The following is an 18,505-nucleotide window of genomic DNA, read 5'->3' as shown; positions in this document are numbered from 1 at the left end:
ACGAGTCTATGATCAAGGACCCCAACTTATTATTTTAAAGCCAAGCTCTTGACTTTTGTGGCCTGACTCACAGTTTATGGTCATTGGGGGTGAGTGATGCTGGTGTCATCAGGCCTCTGGCACCTTCTCTTTGGCTGGGTGCCGACAGCCTATAGAGGGGCTTTGGGGGTGAAAGATGGCCCTGGGGGCAGAAGTGAAGTGCTGCAGGGTGCCTGTTCCCCTTGCCAAGGCATCGTGAGTGGGAGCGAGTGGAAGCTGCTGGCCCTATATTAACCCCACACTCCCACCCCACTCACAGCTCAGGCCCCTCCATCTATTCAGGGTTGCCGGGGTCGGGCACCGTATGCCTGGGGAGCTGGATAGCTCCCCACCCGCCCCACTGTGAGAGGGGTGGAGCGCTGCAGGCTGCGGAATCTTAGAGCCACGGCTTCCAGTGCCTGCCCGGGACGCATTGGGGAACGGAAGGCACGGAGTTCTCCGAGCGGTAGACCGCGTCTCCTAGCAACTCGCCAGCAACACCCGGAAGTGGCTTGAATGTCACGAGGGTCCGGCCCGCTGTCTGTTTGACTGGGGTAGGAGAGGGTCACTCCCTGCGGAGGGGGTAATTTTGGGGGGTGAAGGCGTGGACTGCAGGGAGGGGGGCTCGGGTGGAGACTGGGAGGAAGTCATGGTGGCGAGGCTGCAAGGGAAGGAGCAGGAGAGGTCACAATAGGGAATTATGAGAGGGAGAGGGTACGCTGGGGGATTGTGGGAGGAGGCAATGGGGGGGGTCACGCTGTGGCAATGTGAGAGGGAGGGAGCAGTGGGGGTCACGCTGGGGGAATGTGAGAGGGAGGGGGCATGCTGGGAAGAGGTCACGCTAGAGGATTGGGGGCAGTGGGGAGAGGTGGTGTTGTGAGGGCAGGCAAAGGGTGGCACTGTGTGGTGTGAACTATGGAGAGAGGTAGGGTGGGCTCACAGTGATGGTGGGGGCTGCAAGAGACAGTACAGTAACTTCTCACTTAACGTTGTAGTTGTGTTCCTGAAAAATGAAACTTTAAGTGAAACAATGTTGAACAAATCCAATTTTCCCATAAGATTTAATGTAAATGCGGGGGGTTAGGTTCCAAGGAAAAAAATTTTGGGCAGACAAAAGGCATTATATACTGTACAGTACTGTGGTTGGGACGTGCCCCTGGATTACCACCACCCCCCCCGGCACAGCCCGCTGCAGGCACGGGCGCTAGGAAGCACCTTCGCAGCGGCAGCTTCGCCGAGAAGAACGGGCACCGACTTTGCTGGGAATGCTCCAGGTCAGCCTCTTCCTGTCCCTGCTCCACTCCAGGCCCACCTCTTCCTACCCCCACTCCACCTCCTCTCCGGAGCACGCCGCATCCCCGCTCCTTCCCCCTCACCCTCAAAGTCCTAAGCACCACCAAATAGCTGTTTGGCAGCACTTAGAACTTTCTGGGAGGGAGGGGGAGGAGCGGAGACGTGGCGCTTCCCCTCTCATCCCCCTCCCTCCCAGCGTTTCCCTGCCGCCAAACAGCTGTTTGGGAGGTGCCGGGAGAGATGGAGAAGAGGAATTTGTGCAATGCTCCCTTGTAAAGTCGCTGCTCTTCCACAGAATCTTACAAGAGGTGGGCAGAGCAGGCAGTCAAATGATGTTATAAGGGAGCATTGCACAACTTTAAATGAGCATGTTTCCTAATTGATCAGTGACGTAACTTTGAAACAACGTTAAGCGGGAGGACATTAAGTGAGGAGTTACAGTATGTGGAGTATATTAGTTGGGGAAAGGTTATTGTAATCTGCTCACCTCTGTTTCATTGCTCTGATGAAGGGCATGTCTCTCTCTCGGGTCCTTGCACCGTATCCTCCATTTCCTGATGCTGGCAGCTCCCCTGTATGCTCTGGCTACCTGGATGGGATCAGAGACACTGAGCACCCACAGTCAGGCTCCTTCATCCCCTGTGCTTCAGTCCTTTCTTAATCTGCACAGATCCCAGGGTCTGGTGCTTCCCCTACCTCTGGCAAGCTAAAGCCATCTGAGCTTGTGACAAGAACCCATTAAAACAAAGGGGCTGAAATGTGCCCCAAGTGATTTCCGCACCAGAATGAAATACTCTGGCAAGAGCCATGCAGTACATATATAGCCATGAAGGAGTTAAAATGAAGCCCAGTGAGTGAGCCTAGTTATTTCTGCCAGCCTGAAGGAAATTGCAGTGTACACCAGTTCTGTGCTTGTACATATTCCTTCTCCAGGCTGGCACTCTGCTTTAGATGCTAGCTAGAGAGTTTCCTCTGCCAATGGCTCCACAGCTTGTATGCCAGTTCTGGAGGCAGAGAACTCTCCTGCCTGTTGTAAGCTAGGAGGCAGCTTGGTGGCAGCCAGCTCACAGAGCAGTATTTGAACAAGGATCTCTCTTGCGGGGTTAGAAGTGGGGTTTGTGCTCTTGTATGGTTCTAGCCTGGCACCCCTGTGGACTGAAGTTCTTGTATTCATCTCCAGAGTGGGTACAATCTGCCAATGTTTCTTGCTCCTGTCCTGGACAAACCATGTCTAGGGATGAGAAGGGAGTTCAGGCTCATTTGGTCTTTGGCCTCTCGACTGAGAGAGATGACAAGATGGTTAAGTGATGCCAGTTGTTAAGGTGATTTTGTGATGTGGCCAGAAGTAATGCTAGGGAGGCAGAAGGAGGTCACAACATATTTCATAGAGGCAACTGAACATCCAATGACAGTAGCAGCTTTCACTCACTTCCAACCAGTACTGGATTTGAGCTGGCAACACGGTAATGGACATAGAGCATTACAAGTACTCTGACCCAGCCAGTCCTCTGGGAATGCTTTCTCTGAAGCTTAGATCCCTTAGGAAAGAGTCAGATTTGAAAAGCAGAAAATGATACCTTAAAATATCAAGGTTTTTAATGAGTTGAGTATGAATTATAGAATGAGTACTTTAACTTTTGTTTATTTTTATATTAATGCATTTATTATATGGTGTCCCCACATTTTCCATTTCCAGTATTCCAAAGATTTTCATAGTGGCAATGTATAACTGCATTGGAAAAGTTTGGGGGGTGGGGGAAGGTGGGGACACCTGAGTAGCAGGCATCTATGAGGGAGCGATAGGCAGTTTGGGATTTTGGTAAAATAAGTACATTTGGTGGATGTTTCTGCTAAAATGATCAGCAATGAAATACTAGGTCAGGGGTGGCCAACCTGAGCCTGAGAGAGAGCCAGAATTTACCAATGTACATTGCCAAAGAGCCACAGTAATATGTCAGCAGCCCCCATATCAGCTCACCCACCCCACTCCCAGCGCCTCCCACCCACCAGCTGCCCCACCAATCAGCGTCTCCTCCTCCCTCCCTGCACCTCCTGATCAGCTGTTTCATGGCATGCAAGAGGCTCTGTGGGGAAGGAGTGAGGGCACTGCAGGCTGAGGGGAGGGGCGGGAAGGGGTGGAGTGGGAGCGCCAGGTCTCTGTTCCTCCCCCTCCCTCCCAGAAAGTCCTAAGTGCAGAGCCAGGGGTTGAGCAGTGAGCACCCCCTGGCACATTGGAAAGTTGGCACCTGTAGCTCCAGTCCCAGAGTTGGTGTCTATACAAGGAGCCGCATATTAACTTCTGAAGAGCCGCATGTGACTCCGGAGCCAAAGGTTGGCCACCCCTGAACTAGGTTGTGGTGACATTTAAAATCTTTAGTTTTCAGATATAACCTATTGAAATGAATGAGGCAGTTTACACTACAAGTCACTGGCAGAGTTGGAAATAAGCCCAGGTCTCATGAGTTTCCAGGTTGCTTCCCTGATTACCAAAATATGTTGTAGTAACATATTAACATGATACAATTTATTTTCCTGCTGTAGAGATATTACATGTCTCCTTAAAAGTAGTATCTGAGCTCCCTCTGCTCGATTTCCAGCAGTTAACAAACACACACATTCAGAGCTGTGTTGTTATTTATATTGATGCACAATTAAGGTAGTAAATAACTCCAGGTTAATTCTGGGTGGCAGGAGGAGAGAGGAGAGAAATACAATCAATATTTCCCAAATAGAGAAGGGAAAAATAGAGACATTTTACCTTCATTCTTCTTAGTGGGGGTTATAAAAAGTTGAGAACAAAATGAATGCTAAAGCTACATGAAACAGCAATCTGTTTCGAAAATGATGGTTGAATTGGCAAGGACTCTGTGGAGGGAGAGTAGCAGAGGACACTGGAAATCTCTTGCTATAATAGCACTTTTAAAACTGCTGACACTACCTGGAAAATTTAAAAATAGAAATTCAGCTTTAAAGGTACGCTGGCAGGATAAGTGTCACCATTTGAAGAAAAAATATATATATATATCCCTACCTATGCCATGTTACTAAAAATACCTTAGACTGTTAAAACGGAAACATCTACAATCTTATTCACCTTTCACTAATAATTATTTGAGGTTCTTCTAAGATCCCACTTCCTCAAAGGCTCTACATAGCAGAAATTATCCCTCTGGCCCAAGAGAGAAGGATGTAACTCCCTCTGTGGCTTGTGAATGCTGCTCTTGCAGTCAGCCCAAGGGGACTGTCAGACAGCAAGGCAAGGAGCTCACTCCCCTCAGGAGCTAAGGGGACTGTCTGCTCTTAGCAACATTCAGAGTTCTGCACCTATGTTGCTACACTAAAAATCCCCCAAAACACGCATATGCACCCTGTTCAGTGCAGGTATTGAGGTGGCCTCAGCTGTTGTGAAATGACGGGGAAAATTCAGACCCGAGAGATATTTGCCTTTGATAGCAGCAATTGTGGTGCTTGCCCCACTGCCAACACATGCCAAGAAAACTTCACCTTTCTGCCTCAAGGGGCTGAAAGGAATTCATCCATGAGCAGTCAGTTCCTACCATTGCATTTGGCAGGCTGGGGGTTATGTGACTTGTCAAGTGACTTGACTTAATTGTTCCCCATCACCCTCCCCATCACAGACAAGTGTATCTTTTCATAGCAAATTGCAAGGTGCATAGATTCAGTAGATCAGTTAAACTTTATTAAATAGAGAGAAAAACACACACACCAGGGACTTCCCTGTTCTGTGTACTCTCAACATGTTATAAATATACTGTGTATTTCTCTTTCCAATTGACTGCTCCCATCACAAAGATGCCAGCCTGAGGGATTCATGGAGTTTTCACATCCCTAGCACAGCACTGAAGGACAGAAAAGGACAACAGTCACCGGATGCTGATTATTCTGAGGAAGCACCGTCCTTAATGCAATTATATTTCTATTAGATGCTTCAGCATTATGTAAAGAGACATTGTCAGCTAGTTCAAGGCTCAAAATGTATTTATTTATTGTTAAGGTGATTTATAAAACCATAGAAATGTGTTCTCCCTGAATTGGGAAAAAAAAACTACTTTAGATTGCAGGGTGGTCAGGGACTGCTGGCAAAACAGGGATAATAAGTGAATATAATATTTGCCCTTCTTTAGGACCTTCTATCAAAGGAATTAAATCAGACTTTAATCAGTTAAGCCTTCCAATCCTCTTGTGAAGTAGATCAACAGTTATCATTTTACAGGTGGAGAAGCTGGGACACAGAGAAGTTAAGTGACATGATCAAAGTTACACAGTGAGTCTGTGGCAGAGCATATCTCCTGCTCCAATGATATAAGTGAGGATATAAGTCCTCGTGTTTCAGGGCATAAGTCAACTTCTAATTGAAGGAGTTAGGGAGAAACATTACCGTATCGGCAGGTTATTATACAACTATCCATGTCAAAGTTTCTGCTCCTTTCTTTGGGCCATGTACTGCTGGCTGCTGTCAGAGACAAGATACTGGACTAGATGGACCCTTGGTTGGAGCCTGTCCAGCAATTTGCATGGATTTTAGTGCAGAGTTATGAGAGGTGATTCCAACACTCGCAAAATGCCCTTGTGTTGGAAGCTCCACTACAAGGGCATTTGAAGAGCTTGTGTTTATCAGAAATGTGCCAAGTCCCTCTTTCACCTATTATTTTAAATGCCACTTGGCTAATAGTACCAATGTCAGCTTCTTAATCTAAGATGCAGAGGCAGTTCTCAGCTCGCTCTTGAATTTGGTGTTTTGGAACTTTACTGGATCTCCTAAGCAATGGCTTTCATTAAACTAAGGTTTTTTTTCTTTGCCTTTACCCACAGTCTCTTAAGTTTTATTTTTGTATTTATTGGCAGGTATTACATTCTTCCGGGATTGCTGTCATGGTTCTTAAGGTCTTTTTCCCCTCTTGCTGTGCCACAGCAGAAAGTGGCCTTTTGGTTGGCCGTTGGATCCCAGAACAGAACTCTGCTGTTGTCCTCGCTGTGGTCCACTTCCCTTTTATTCCTGGCCAGGTAAAGCAATATCTCTCTGAAGTCCAGCGGGTGACTCAGATCAATATGTGTGTGCTGGGCTCATGGAGTAACAGCAAACAGGAGAAGGAAGAGGTCCTGGACAAGTTCCTGGAAGATCTCAGCACAATCTTTTCCCATGAGCCCTGGATACAGCTCAGCAAAGAGAGAGACAGCAAGTTTTGGAGCTGCTGTATCTTTCAGAAATACCCCAGCAGCCCCAAGGAAGATGAATTCATCTTAGTATATTATGACCAGCGCAAAGTAATGCTTTCACAGCTGCATCCCACCGACAACCTGACCACATCTGCTGATCATAAGGGAAATGATGCCTCAAAACTAGGTGCTGTGTTTGACACCGTTGCAAAGAGCAAGGTACTGTTCATGACAGACAGATACGATGATGGGCCCATCAAGCTGACTCACTGGCAGTCAGAAGGAGTGGAAGCCAGTATAATCGTGGAACTGATGAAGCAGGCTTCTGTGCCTGTGTGTATGCTGCTGACATTCCTGCTTTCACTTGTCTCCAGTGTCTGTAAAAGCAGGTATGTGATGCAAGATGGGGCAGCTTGTATGCTACATTGAAACGTAGTCCAACCCAAGACTATCAGTAGGCACAAGTTTCCTGCTCAATCCCAGCAAGCAATGTGCATTGTGTTAAAATATCTCAGCCTAGGTGGGGGTGAGACAGTCTGAGTGGCCATCAGGGACCTGTTAGCCAACTCAAAGTCAATTTCCCCACAGTGAGTAAAGACCATACTGTATCTGTCTCAAAACAGCAATTCCAACCCTGAGGAGCTGCTACTGATAGTAGCCCTATCCTATTTAAGTGGAAGGGCAGGGACCTGCTGTCTGTGATAGTCTCCCTAACACCCGTGGGCCAGCCCAGTACAAGTTAATGCTGAATGAATGATTAGCCTGTGTTGGGTGGGATTTGAGCTGGTACTGATGCAAGGTACAATGTTGCCATATAGATAGTAACAGTTCCCTCAAACTCCAGGAGGTTTCTGGGCGAGCTGTGAGGTTTTGCAAGCTGAACTTCTTCCCTTTTTCACTGGGGGAAAACCCTCTGCCTCAGCTTCATGAGTTGAACCATGAGTTCTTCCAGCCACTGCTTGAATGACAGGATGATGTAAAGAGAGCTAACAGTTCGGTGTTTCACCCCAGTAGCTCTGTAACCAGGATGCCCTAATCTCTGTTTGCTGTGAAGTGCCTCTGTAGCTGAGGAACACTGAAATGTTGGCAAACTGGGCATCTAATTCCAACTTTTGACATCAAATGGCACTGCTGCAGCCCTGGGACTGGATAGCAGGAGGTTAATAGGAGCACACTGGATCAAATACATCCTTGCTGGAACTTTGTTAACTTTACTTACCTCATGTACTGAAATGGAGTTTCACAAAGATGAATATGATGCCTCCAGTGTAACATTCTGCAAGTGCTGGCACCAAAGGGGAAATCTGAACAGACCTGAAGGAAAAAAACTCTTGTATATAAAGCTTAGTACCACAGCTGGGAAAGCCGTCTAGTGAGATTGTGTTGTGTTGCCAAAAAGGGGATTGGTGTTCAGTGTTCAAGCTGGAAGAGGACAGTTTGATTAATCAGATTTGGATAACAGCTACTAAAGCATTCATGGACAAATCTTTTCAAGTATAGCCTTAAGCTATGGGGAATGGAATCTTTTAACAGGTTTCCAATTGTGTAATACTGTCATGAAAAATCACAGTGAACCATTTCATACAGAATGGTTTGTTGGATTTTCCTACTTGATGTGTAAAGCTGAAACTGTTATAATTTTTTCTAATTATCTGTTAAAGTCATTTTAGGGTCAAACTCAGACTTGGTGTAAGTAGATGGAACTCCATTGGCTCCAATGGAATTTCACTATTGTAGTGGCTCTGAATTTGGCCCCTTGATTATACTCATGGAATCATTATCTAGTTGGGTAGAGCACTCAACTGGGAATCATGTTCCAAGTTCTTTTTCCAGCTCTCCAATGATTCACTGTGTGGCCCTGGAAAAATCACTTTGTCTCTCTCTGCCTCAGTTTCATTATCTGTAAAATGGGCAGAACACCTATCTAGCAAAGGTATTTGAAGGTATTAGGCTGGAACTTAAGAAATTTGGGTTCAGTTCTTGGTTCTGCCACAAACTTCCTGTATGACCTTTACATATCACTACTCCTTGGGAAATTCTGCGCCACTGTGCATGTGCAGAATGTATGTCCCCCGCAGATTTATTTGCTTCCCCGCAGAAAAATGACTTTCTGATGGGAAGCCACAAGAGCGGTCATGTGACACCCCCCCGGCAATATGTTTCAGGTGTCCGGAGCAGCCAGTAGAGAGGTAAATCACTGTGTGGCGGGAGGCTGGACTGGGAAGACCTGGCTGGTGACTCCTACCCTTTGCCGAGCTCAGCTGCTAGTCCCAGCTGGGCTGTGGAGGATGGGACTTTCTCTTCCCCTGCACGGCATCTGGAGCTGTGTCAGACCCACCCCCAGATTTCTCCCCGAGCTGTAAGAAGCTCTGCAAACTCTTCCTCCCACCCCAGCCCCCCCGTGCTTTCTGCATCCATCGCTTCTCAGATGCAGGGGGAGGGATCTCTTTACAGGGAGCTGCTCTCACATCTGCCCAATCCCCGTGCATCCAGACCCCCCCCATACCCAGACCCTCCCGCTAAGCCTCATCCACCCCCTTGCACTCAGAACCTCCCTGATGAGCCCCACTCTCCCTGCACTTGGACCACCCTGACAAGCCAACCGGATCCCCACCATACCAAGCCCCAACCAGTTGCACCTGGATCCCCACCCCACTGAGTCCCACTCCCCCAGCATCTGGACCCCACCACTGAGCCCCCCACACCCAGACACCCCTCCCATGCTCTATCCCCCCCACACCCAGACACCCCTTCTGCTGAGCCCCAACTACCTTCACCAGGACCCCCCTGCAGAGTCCCATTACTGTTGCACCCAGAAACCCCCAATAAGCTGAAATCCACCCAAACTCAGGGCTTTTTGTATGATTCTTTACGAAACTATACCTGCACATGCAGATAGGATGGCACATGTAAAAATCTCATAAATGAGATTTCCCTGGCAACAACATAGGCTGCATACAGTGATTCAATGATTCAGACTTACAAAATGCCCACACATTCTGTAGCAGGTACATTGATCTGAAACATAGACATCTCTTCAGCACCACCCTGTGCCTAGCAGTTGTAATTGCAGTTTAATTTTTAGGGTTTGTGTGCAGAACTACCATTAACACTGAAAGGTCTCCAGTGCATTGTTAAGAGCATTAGAATAATTTAATATTGGGGCAGTAAATGCCACGTGTTCCTCTTTTTAAAAATAAGCTGCTTAATGGCTTCCTATTGATACTATCTGACCCTCAGAGTCGTCACCCAGTAGGGAGGCTTTGTTCCTGGAATTGTAGCGCAGAGCAACAAGGCAGCCAAGAGGTTCTAGTTAATGGAGCTTTCACATTTGTGTGCAGTCCAGATTCAAATATATTGCTTTTCATCTAGAATCTGCGGTATCCATCCACAGTCTTGGAACAAATTATCTGAACTGAAAAATCAAGACTCTCTGTGCAAAGTACGTTAAATTATTCGCATTTGAAAACACCCCCGATATCCACACTCATTGCTCAGAACTTTTCCATTTAAACAGTGTAACGATATAAAAGCCAGTCATTCTGCTCCATATTAGAATTTTCTGATACATTTGTAAGAAACCAGTCTGCATCCTATAAGGCTGAAAAACAAACAGGAGCATTTGCGGCAACTTTCCTTACATTGCAGGGGTAACATAAAATCCTGGAAGTATTTTTGCTTTTCTTGCTTGGATATTATTACAAATGGAAATTTCCATAGCTGATCCTACAATCGCTTTATTGGTCTCTTTCTCTGTGTGTCTGGATTAGATATATTTTCAAGATTACTGCTTTTTCTTTCTCATTTCTTTTGGCTGGGAGTGAGGAGTGGAGGCTGGTTTTGATGAAGTTTAGTACTAAGAAAAGAGAGAGAATCAGGCATAGTACAGACACGCATTGCACAGACTTCCTCAAAACAACATTTTAAACATCCTCTGTTATTCCAGTGCTGGGCTTCTCTTGAACAGCGTCTGCAGGATGTAGTGGTTTTGTGATTTGGACAAGCATCCAAAATATAGTAGTATTCCTATCACCTCTCTTTGCTGCTGCATTGGGTCCAGGATTAGATGTGACATTGATCTCTCACAAAGTTCAATCACAGAACCCCCCTTGGAAGCTGCCAACTGATGTGCCAAGACTGCTTCTGCCCCTGCCTTCCTACCTTGTCAGCTTAGGACTTCAGTGCCCTGCCTGGTTTGAGCCAGACTTGCTAGCCTGCTGCAAACCCAGACCCAGGTCTGAATCATGTCCCCTAACAGCTGTAGGCTTACCTAAAAGTAGCTAACAGAGGTGTTCTTGTCTTTAACACTCAGATGCCCAACTCCCAATGGGGTCTAAACCGAAATAAATCCGTTTTACCCTGTATAAAGCTTATGCAGGGTAAACTCATAAATTGTTCACCCTCTATAACCCTGATAGAGAGAGATGCACAGCTGTTTGCCCACCCAGGTATTAACACATACTCTGAGTTAATTAATAAGTAAAAAGTGATTTTATTAAATACAGAAAGTAGGATTTAAGTAGTTCCAAGTAGTAACAGACAGAACAAAGTGAATTACCAAGTAAAATAAAATAAAACACGCAAATCTAAACCTAATACAGTAATATAATTGAATACAGGTTAAAATCTCACCCTTAGAGATGTTTCAATAAGTTTCTTTTCTCAGACTGGACTCCTTCCTAGTCTGGGCACAATCCTTTCTCCTGGTACAGCTCTTGTTCCAGCTCAGGTGGTAGCTAGGGGATTTCTCATGATGGCTGCCCCTTTGTTCTGTTCCACCCACTTATATATCTTTTGCGTAAGACGGGAATCCTTTGTCCCTCTGGGTTCCCACCCCTCCTCACTGGAAAAACACCAGGTTAAAGATGGATTCCAGTTCAGGTGACATGATCACATGTCACTGTAAGACCCCAAGCCTTCATTCCTCCCAGCCTGACTCACAGGAAGGCCTGCCTGCAAACAGAGCCATCCACAGTCAATTGTCCTGGTTGATGGGAGCCATAAAGATTCCAAACCACCATTAATTGCCCACACTTTGCATAATTACAATAGGCCCTCAGAGTTATATTTCATATTTCTAGTTTCAGATACAAGAGTGATACCGTCATACAAATAGGATGACCACACTTAGTAGACAATAAGCTTTGTAATGATACCTTACAAGAGACCTTTTGCATGAAGCATATTCCAGTTACATTATATTCACTCATTAGCATATTTTTATAAAATCATATAGACTGCAACATCACAATATTCTTATCACCTCTCTGCTGCTGCATTGGGTCCAGGATTAGATGTGGCATTGATCTCTCACAAAGTTCAGTTGTGACCGTGTCTCATAACAAAGGTCCATGGAGATGTCAAAGACATTGATGTCAATATCAACTGTCAAAGACATTGGAGCACCAATCTAGTTTCAAAATGGCTTGTTTCTCACATTTCTTACCGGTGTTCAAAGTAAGGGGTGAGGCAAGGGAGATTTCCAACCCCCAAATCAGTTATCTCCTGGGAGGAGCTTGCAGATGTTGACTGGAACAGTGGGTTCTTAAATTTTGGCCGCCTGTGGACAACCTCATTGGAAAGGGGAAGAAGATCTCTCCCTTTCTCCTGCATTTGTAGCAGGATTCTTTGCCCCAGCAAATGTTTTGTAGGCCTTAATTTTTGAACCATGGGGTTAGAACATGATCAGAAAAGAAAACTCATCTCCACTTGTGCCTCATTGCATCTGTGAAGTCAGGTCTGCGAGATCAGTGGCCAGTGTAATAACCTACTGTGCTTTTCCTCCTCCACCTGTTCTTTCCTCTGTCTCTTTGGATGTTACACCCTGACAGGCCAGTTGAACAGTGCATTCATTTGGCTGTGAGATGGATGGCTGTACTGAAGAGCAGAATTATTCAGATTCCCTGAATTGAGGAGAATGATTCAGAGTACACTGCATAGGATTCAAAGCCAGTGCATCTAACACAGGGGTAGGCAATCTATGGCACGTGCGCCAAAGGCGGCACGCGAGCTGATTTTCAGTGGCACTCACGCTGCCCGGGTCCTGGCCACCAGTCCAGGGGCTCTGCATTTTAATTTAATTTTAAATGAAGCTTCTTAAACATTTTAAAAAACGTATTTACTTTACATACAACAATAGTTTAGTTATATATTATAGACTTATAGAAAGAGACCTTCTGAAAACGTTAAAATGTATTACTGCCACGCAAAACCTTACATTAGAGTGAATAAATGAAGACTTGGCACACCACTTCTGAAAGGTTGTCGACCCCTGATCTAACATCAAAATTGGCGGGGGAGGGAGGGATTAATCCCTCCAAGGCTCTGGGTTTTAAACTGACAAACCCGCTGTGGAGTGCAACTGAAAAGGACCAGAGGTGCACCTTCACTGAATCCTGCAAAGTTCTCAGCCAGCCACCCAGTTACTGTTTGTGGGTTGGATTACTCTCCTTGTGGTTGAATAGCTAGAATGATGTATGAATTGCAGCACAAGGCCCAGTTGATATGTTATGCTGTCCACTTTTAAACACATGCTCCTGCTGCTAGACCCCAGGCTAAATTCAGCCAACAGTATTTACGAGAAAGCAGGTGTAACCCCCATGGAAATCCAGATCCAGCAGTGATGTAAATTCAAGAGCAAAGTAGGGTAACTTGCACAGATTTGGCATTCAGTGGGGGTGCAGACTGAGTGAAGCTTACATGAACATACCAAGGAACTGGAACGGAGGGGTGATGTCCTTGAAAAGGCAACTAATAGGTGGGCATAGAGAAAGAAGCTCACTTACCCTTAATGTAATGTATGCTGCAGCCTCCCCAATACTCCCATGGCCAAACTAAGCTCCGATAGAAATGGGTGCAACACCTATTGACTTCAGTAAACAACTGACCCCCACTGGATAATTTTTCCTGCTTAGCCATGCTGCTGTCAGACACTTTAGTAGACAGTCATGATAACTAAGTCTGGGATTTTCAAAGGCGCCCAGTTTTCAGTGAAATTCAATAAGGGTTGGGTGTGAATAATCCCAACTTTAAAAGGTAGTTAATGCAAAAAGGCCATATTGTACCATTGCTCACTATGCAAACCTCCCATTAGTAGGAGATCTGCTGTGGATTGAGGGTAGTGTGCAGTCCTACACATACACCCTGACCCACAAGCCATTATTAAAAAATGGAATTCAGCCCTCTCTGAAGAATGAATTTGACACAAGGGAAGCTGGTAGACTGGCATCTTTATGGGGGCAGAGTTAAGGTAATTTGGGTGTCTTGTTTTGAAGGGCATTGCTTAGTTTTCTAATGGTAGAAGGTTTTTAAATCTCTAATTTTAAAAAAATTATTCTGCACCCAAACCACTTATGTGTGTGCACAACCTGAAATTGACCTGAAGTAATTGTTTGGTGTGGAAATTTGTACAAGCATCATATCACCTGTTTCACTGACAAAAGTATTAGAGAGGATTCCCCTTGTGTTTCTGCAGAGTGCTGAAGTTTTGGCCTTTGTCTTTCATCTGGAGTAAACTCTCAACTTGTGAACAGTTGGGGCACCGACTGGAGCACCTCCAGATCATCAGCAGCAACAGGAAGGCTCAGAACCAGACCCAGCTAATGAGGTATGCTGTGTATGTTCTGACAGCCCACTGAGTCCTTGACCCCTGAGGTTGCCACCCAGTTGTTTTCCTGCACTGAATGGTTGGCTTGTTTTTTATTGGAGGAAGCATCTTGTTTTGTAGCAGTAATATGATTTTACAGGAATATGTGGGGGTGGCTTTACTTTTTTGTGGAGTTGCCGTGTGAGAGAGACTTTTACTATCCCATTAGTCTCTTCCTCATATAATCCCTTTCCCCCTGCCCCACAACACATACTTGTGCCTGCAGAACATCTCTGCTATTCTAAGAAACATTTAAGTTCCATCCAGAAACTTAGTGTCACTGAAGCTAGCCTGGGAAACAGGACAGGGATGCACTGGCCGAGCTGCACAGGGAAAACTTGCTCTGCAGTTCTGTAGAGCATAGGGTCTCAACCTTTTTCTTTCTGAGCCCCCCGACATGCTATAAAAACTCCACTGCCCACTTGTGCCACAACAACTGATTTTCTGCATACAAAAGCCAGGGGTAGCACGCTGGGCAGTTGCCTGGGGCCCCATGCCACGGGGGCCCCTGCAAAGCTACGTTGCTCAGGCTTCAGCCCCGGGTGGCAGGGCTCAGGGCCCTGGGCTTCAGCCCCATGCAGTGAGGCTTCAGCTTTCTGCCCTGGGCCCCAGTGAGTCTAATGCTGGTCCTGCTTGGAGGCCCCCCTGAAACCTGCTCATGGCCGCCCTGGGGGCCCCGAACCCCTGGGTGAGAACCACTGCTGTAGAGCCTTTGCTTTCACAGGCATTGAATTAATCAGATGGGATATAAAATCAAGGTTCCATGGCACTTGCCACAAGAGTAAGAGTATCAATCCCCACCCCCTTATCCTAGTGTTCTGGAAGATCCATCCTCTGGTAACTGAAGACAAGGAGTGGCAATAAACATCCAAGTAACAGAAAAACCAAGCAAACACAAAACCCCACAGTGAGTAGAGGAGGAAGAGGCAAAGATCAGAGATGGATATAGACTCCTTAAGGCCGTCACTGTGCAAATCTTACTCTATGTGGTGCTCAGATATTATAGTCATTGACTCTGAGGGAATACTTAAAATACACTAATAGATTTTAAGGCCGAAAGTAATACTATGATTATTTAGTCTGATTTTGTGCGTAACTCAAGCCATACAATTTCATCCGGAAACTCTTGCAGTGAGGGGGGAGTTATTCTACCCTACAGTGTAAGTAAACGTTATTTAGCTCAATGACTAGTGGTTGAACTGAAGCATACCTTTTAGAAAGGCCTCTGATCTCGAATTAAATACTCCAAGTGATGGTGAATTTATCATAGCTGAACCCCAACTTGAGTGCTTACCTAACATTCCTCTTGGAATTTCAGTCCAACTATTCAGTCCCCCTGCGAAAACCTGTTGTGTAGTGTTCTGGCTTAGCATGGATGCTGTGTTTGACCCTAGAGACAGCAGTATATTAGTGATAGGAAAGCAGTCCCTATTCTGTGTATACCGGGGGGGCCAAACTCACTGACCTACCAAGCAATCTTCAGAAGCTCGAGAGCTGGAGCACACGAGCTGGGTCTCAGGGCTTCAGCTCCATTCCTGCTGAAGCCCCAAGCCCTGGCAGGTGTATCCCAGAGGGCTGAAGTCCTGAGACTCTCCTCCCCGCTGGACAGAAGCTCCTACCCAACCACCCGGTCCTAAGCTTCCCTCCCCCCCAGTCTGGTAGGTGGAGAGGGCTTGCACTTTAATAAAAGAGTAAAAGTAAAAGAGGCTTGCGAGCCACAGTTTGGCCACTCCTGGTGTATATCTTCAGTAAAGAGTCTTGATGGCCTTCAGAAATGAAAAGCACTATGTAAATGAAGCTGGTGATGATTGTTATCCAAACACGAAACAGCCTTCTTCCTGTGCTCTAATTTTGTTGTTCTTTCTCCTGAATGCAGGAAAGCCAATATCTTTGTTTCTCTCCTCATTGACATGGCTCTGGGAATACTGCTAATGTCCTGGCTGTACAGAGAGAATCGGATTGGTCAGCTTGCCGACACTCTCATCCCAGTGGCTGATGTAAGTCTGCCTGGAATCGTTTGTACTTAATTTCTAGTGTAGAAAGTGAAGAGCAGTTTATGCTTGTGGTAATTGTAGAGAGGCAGGGCCTGTGTGTGAGGATTTCATGCAGAGAAGAAAAGCATTGACTGAAGTCACAAAAATTAGGTCTCCTTAAAAGCGATTAAATCTTCAAACCAAACCTGTTGAGACTAATCAAATGTAACATTGCTCTCCTCTGAGTATCCAATGAATACAAATTAGATGTTTTCTGGAGGGCACTTCCTGCTCACAAGGTAACAATTACATCATGAGCACAGTAAATAACTCTAAGGCTGGAGAATGGTGTGCTTATCCGCCCAGGACACTTTTATTACGGAGTTAACAGGAAGTGCCCTCAAGCTGTTGTTCTAGTTGGGTATCTGGGAGGGTGGGGAAGTTAGCCCAATTAGGTCTCCGAAATCATTAAACTGGGAACAAAACAGGAGAAGCTGAGGCAGCTATGTTTGGTGAGAGCATGTTGGTGGTGAGTTCTGAGGGCAGTAGCTAGTCAGGGTAGTTAACACTGAAATTCTCTCTCAAGTGTGCTAATGATAGATTGGGGAATTCACCTTCTCCTGTGCCATTCTCCAACCTCAGGCCCTCAATGGCCAGTATAAATTACCTAAGAACGAGCATGACACTTTTTACAGATTCAGACTAACACTGCTACCCTTCTGATACTTGACATAGCATCCTGTTTTTCTGTCACTAGGGACTTATCTACAAGGCTAATTAGTTCATGGCAGGGCTAGTGCACTGTATGTTCACACCCCAGCTTGCTGTGCACTAACTAGCCATGTAGACGAGCCCCTAATTTCTTATATTTTGAATGTGTAACTTGAACATATGTGCGGCCTTCGCTCCAATTTAACCTTTTATTATTTTTTTTTCCTTTTTTTTTTGTCCTGAGAACATACTGTGTTTGTGTGTAAATTATTATCTAAGTAGAACTTACCTTTAATAGGTAAAGGACCATTTTGTCATTCAGTGGAGCTACAAAAAAACATAAAATGTGTGCATCCTGCTCTTGAATTGCAACATTTGTGTCATGATGTTGTGTCAATATGTGCTGGTGTTCCATCATTTTGTGACTCAGCATTGTCACATACTGATGAATACCGTGATAAGGCTGCACAACATCATCCCTTCTCTGTCCCTTCCCTTTGGTTTCTGGGAAAGAGGGACAGATCTTTCCTTTTGTCTTACAGTGCCTCTGCTGCAGGAGTCCTCACTTTACTGTCTCAAGCTTCTGGATGGGAAGGGACTCCTAGTCCAACTTATGAGGAATTCCATCATCAACTTATTTTCTCTTCATCCACTTACTGGGAGGAACTCACAGCTGCCCTGCTGTTGATCCCTTTGCTCAGTGCTTCCTCAACTAATAACATATTGGGCAAAACTAGTAGCACTCCTGTGATCATCTTTCTGCATGCGACGTAGACACAGCAAGCAAAGTGTCTATCATGCACTTACCACACAAGAGCTTAAAGCAGGGGTCTCAAACTCAATATACGTTAGGGCCAGTGACAGTCCTCAAATCCTCCCAGCGGGCCAATGTCACTCGTGCTGCCCAGAACCCACCCCCCCAAAACTCCGCCCCCCCCCACCTACCTACGGCTCTGGGACGAAGTTTGGGTTGGGGATGAGGTCTGGGGTAGGGGATTCGGGTGCAGGCTCTGGGAGGGAGTTTGGGTGCAGAAGGGGTGAGAGGTTGGGCTCTGGGAGGGAGTTTGGGTGCGGGGGGTCTGGGGTGCAGGCTCTGGGAGGGAGTTTGGGGGCTGGGGGAGTGTGGGGAGGGGGTGCAGGCTCTGGGAGGGAGTTTGGAGGCAGGAGGAGGTGTGGGGAGGGGGTGCAGGCTCTGGGAGGGAGTTTGGGGGCAGGAGGAGGTATGTGGGGAGGGGGTGGGGGTGCAAGCTCTGGGAGGGGGTTGGGGGTGTGGCGCTTACCTGGGGCTCTGGGGCGGGCCAGGGGGCCTCCATGTGCTTCTGCCCCCAGGCACCGCCCCTGCACCGCCCCATTGGTCGCAGGGGCGATCGAGGCGGGGGCAGCGTGCAGAGGCACAGCCCCGCCCTGCCCCTAGTCCGAAGAGACGGGCTGGCAGCCACTGGAGTGAACAGGCAGATGCCGCTCAGCTCCGCTGCACTGCCGGGGCCCCTGAGGGGGCAGCGCCTGAGGGTGGCAGGTGGGGCCAAAGGAGAGACCCAGCCCCAAAACTGCTGGAGCCCCGCGGGCCATATTGGGGAGGCTCACAGGCTGCAGATGGCCCACAGGCTGGGCGTTTGAGACCCCTGGCTTAAAGTGTCTCATTGCTATTGTCTAGTCGAACTTTCAAGGGTGGGCCCAGTTTCAGTTG

At 46.7% G+C, this 18,505-nt stretch overlaps 1 protein-coding gene and 1 long non-coding RNA gene across 4 annotated transcripts in view; one reads left to right on the top strand and one right to left on the bottom strand.

Moving 5' to 3' along the window:
* LOC128844196 (uncharacterized) overlaps nt 1–18,505 on the bottom strand; it is a 102,138-nt gene that overhangs the window by 28,222 nt on the left and 55,411 nt on the right. The window lies entirely within an intron of this gene.
* The window catches only part of PIGQ (phosphatidylinositol glycan anchor biosynthesis class Q), a 41,059-nt gene continuing 23,056 nt past the window's right edge, over nt 503–18,505 (top strand). The window contains exons 1-4 of one of the 3 annotated variants that reach the window (XM_054041677.1): nt 503–572; nt 6,178–6,878; nt 13,964–14,095; nt 16,011–16,131. In XM_054041677.1, coding sequence (XP_053897652.1) covers nt 6,205–6,878; nt 13,964–14,095; nt 16,011–16,131 — 927 coding nt within the window. In that variant the 5' untranslated portion in view covers nt 503–572; nt 6,178–6,204. Of the gene's footprint in view, nt 602–939; nt 1,293–6,177; nt 6,879–13,963; nt 14,096–16,010; nt 16,132–18,505 lie in introns of those variants that run through there. The other 2 variants (XM_054041679.1, XM_054041676.1) reach the window with 2 other exon arrangements.

Source organism: Malaclemys terrapin, chromosome 10 (assembly GCF_027887155.1).
Source record: "Malaclemys terrapin pileata isolate rMalTer1 chromosome 10, rMalTer1.hap1, whole genome shotgun sequence".
Classification (NCBI taxonomy): domain Eukaryota; kingdom Metazoa; phylum Chordata; order Testudines; family Emydidae; genus Malaclemys; species Malaclemys terrapin.
This window is presented reverse-complemented; position numbering and strand designations above follow the sequence as displayed.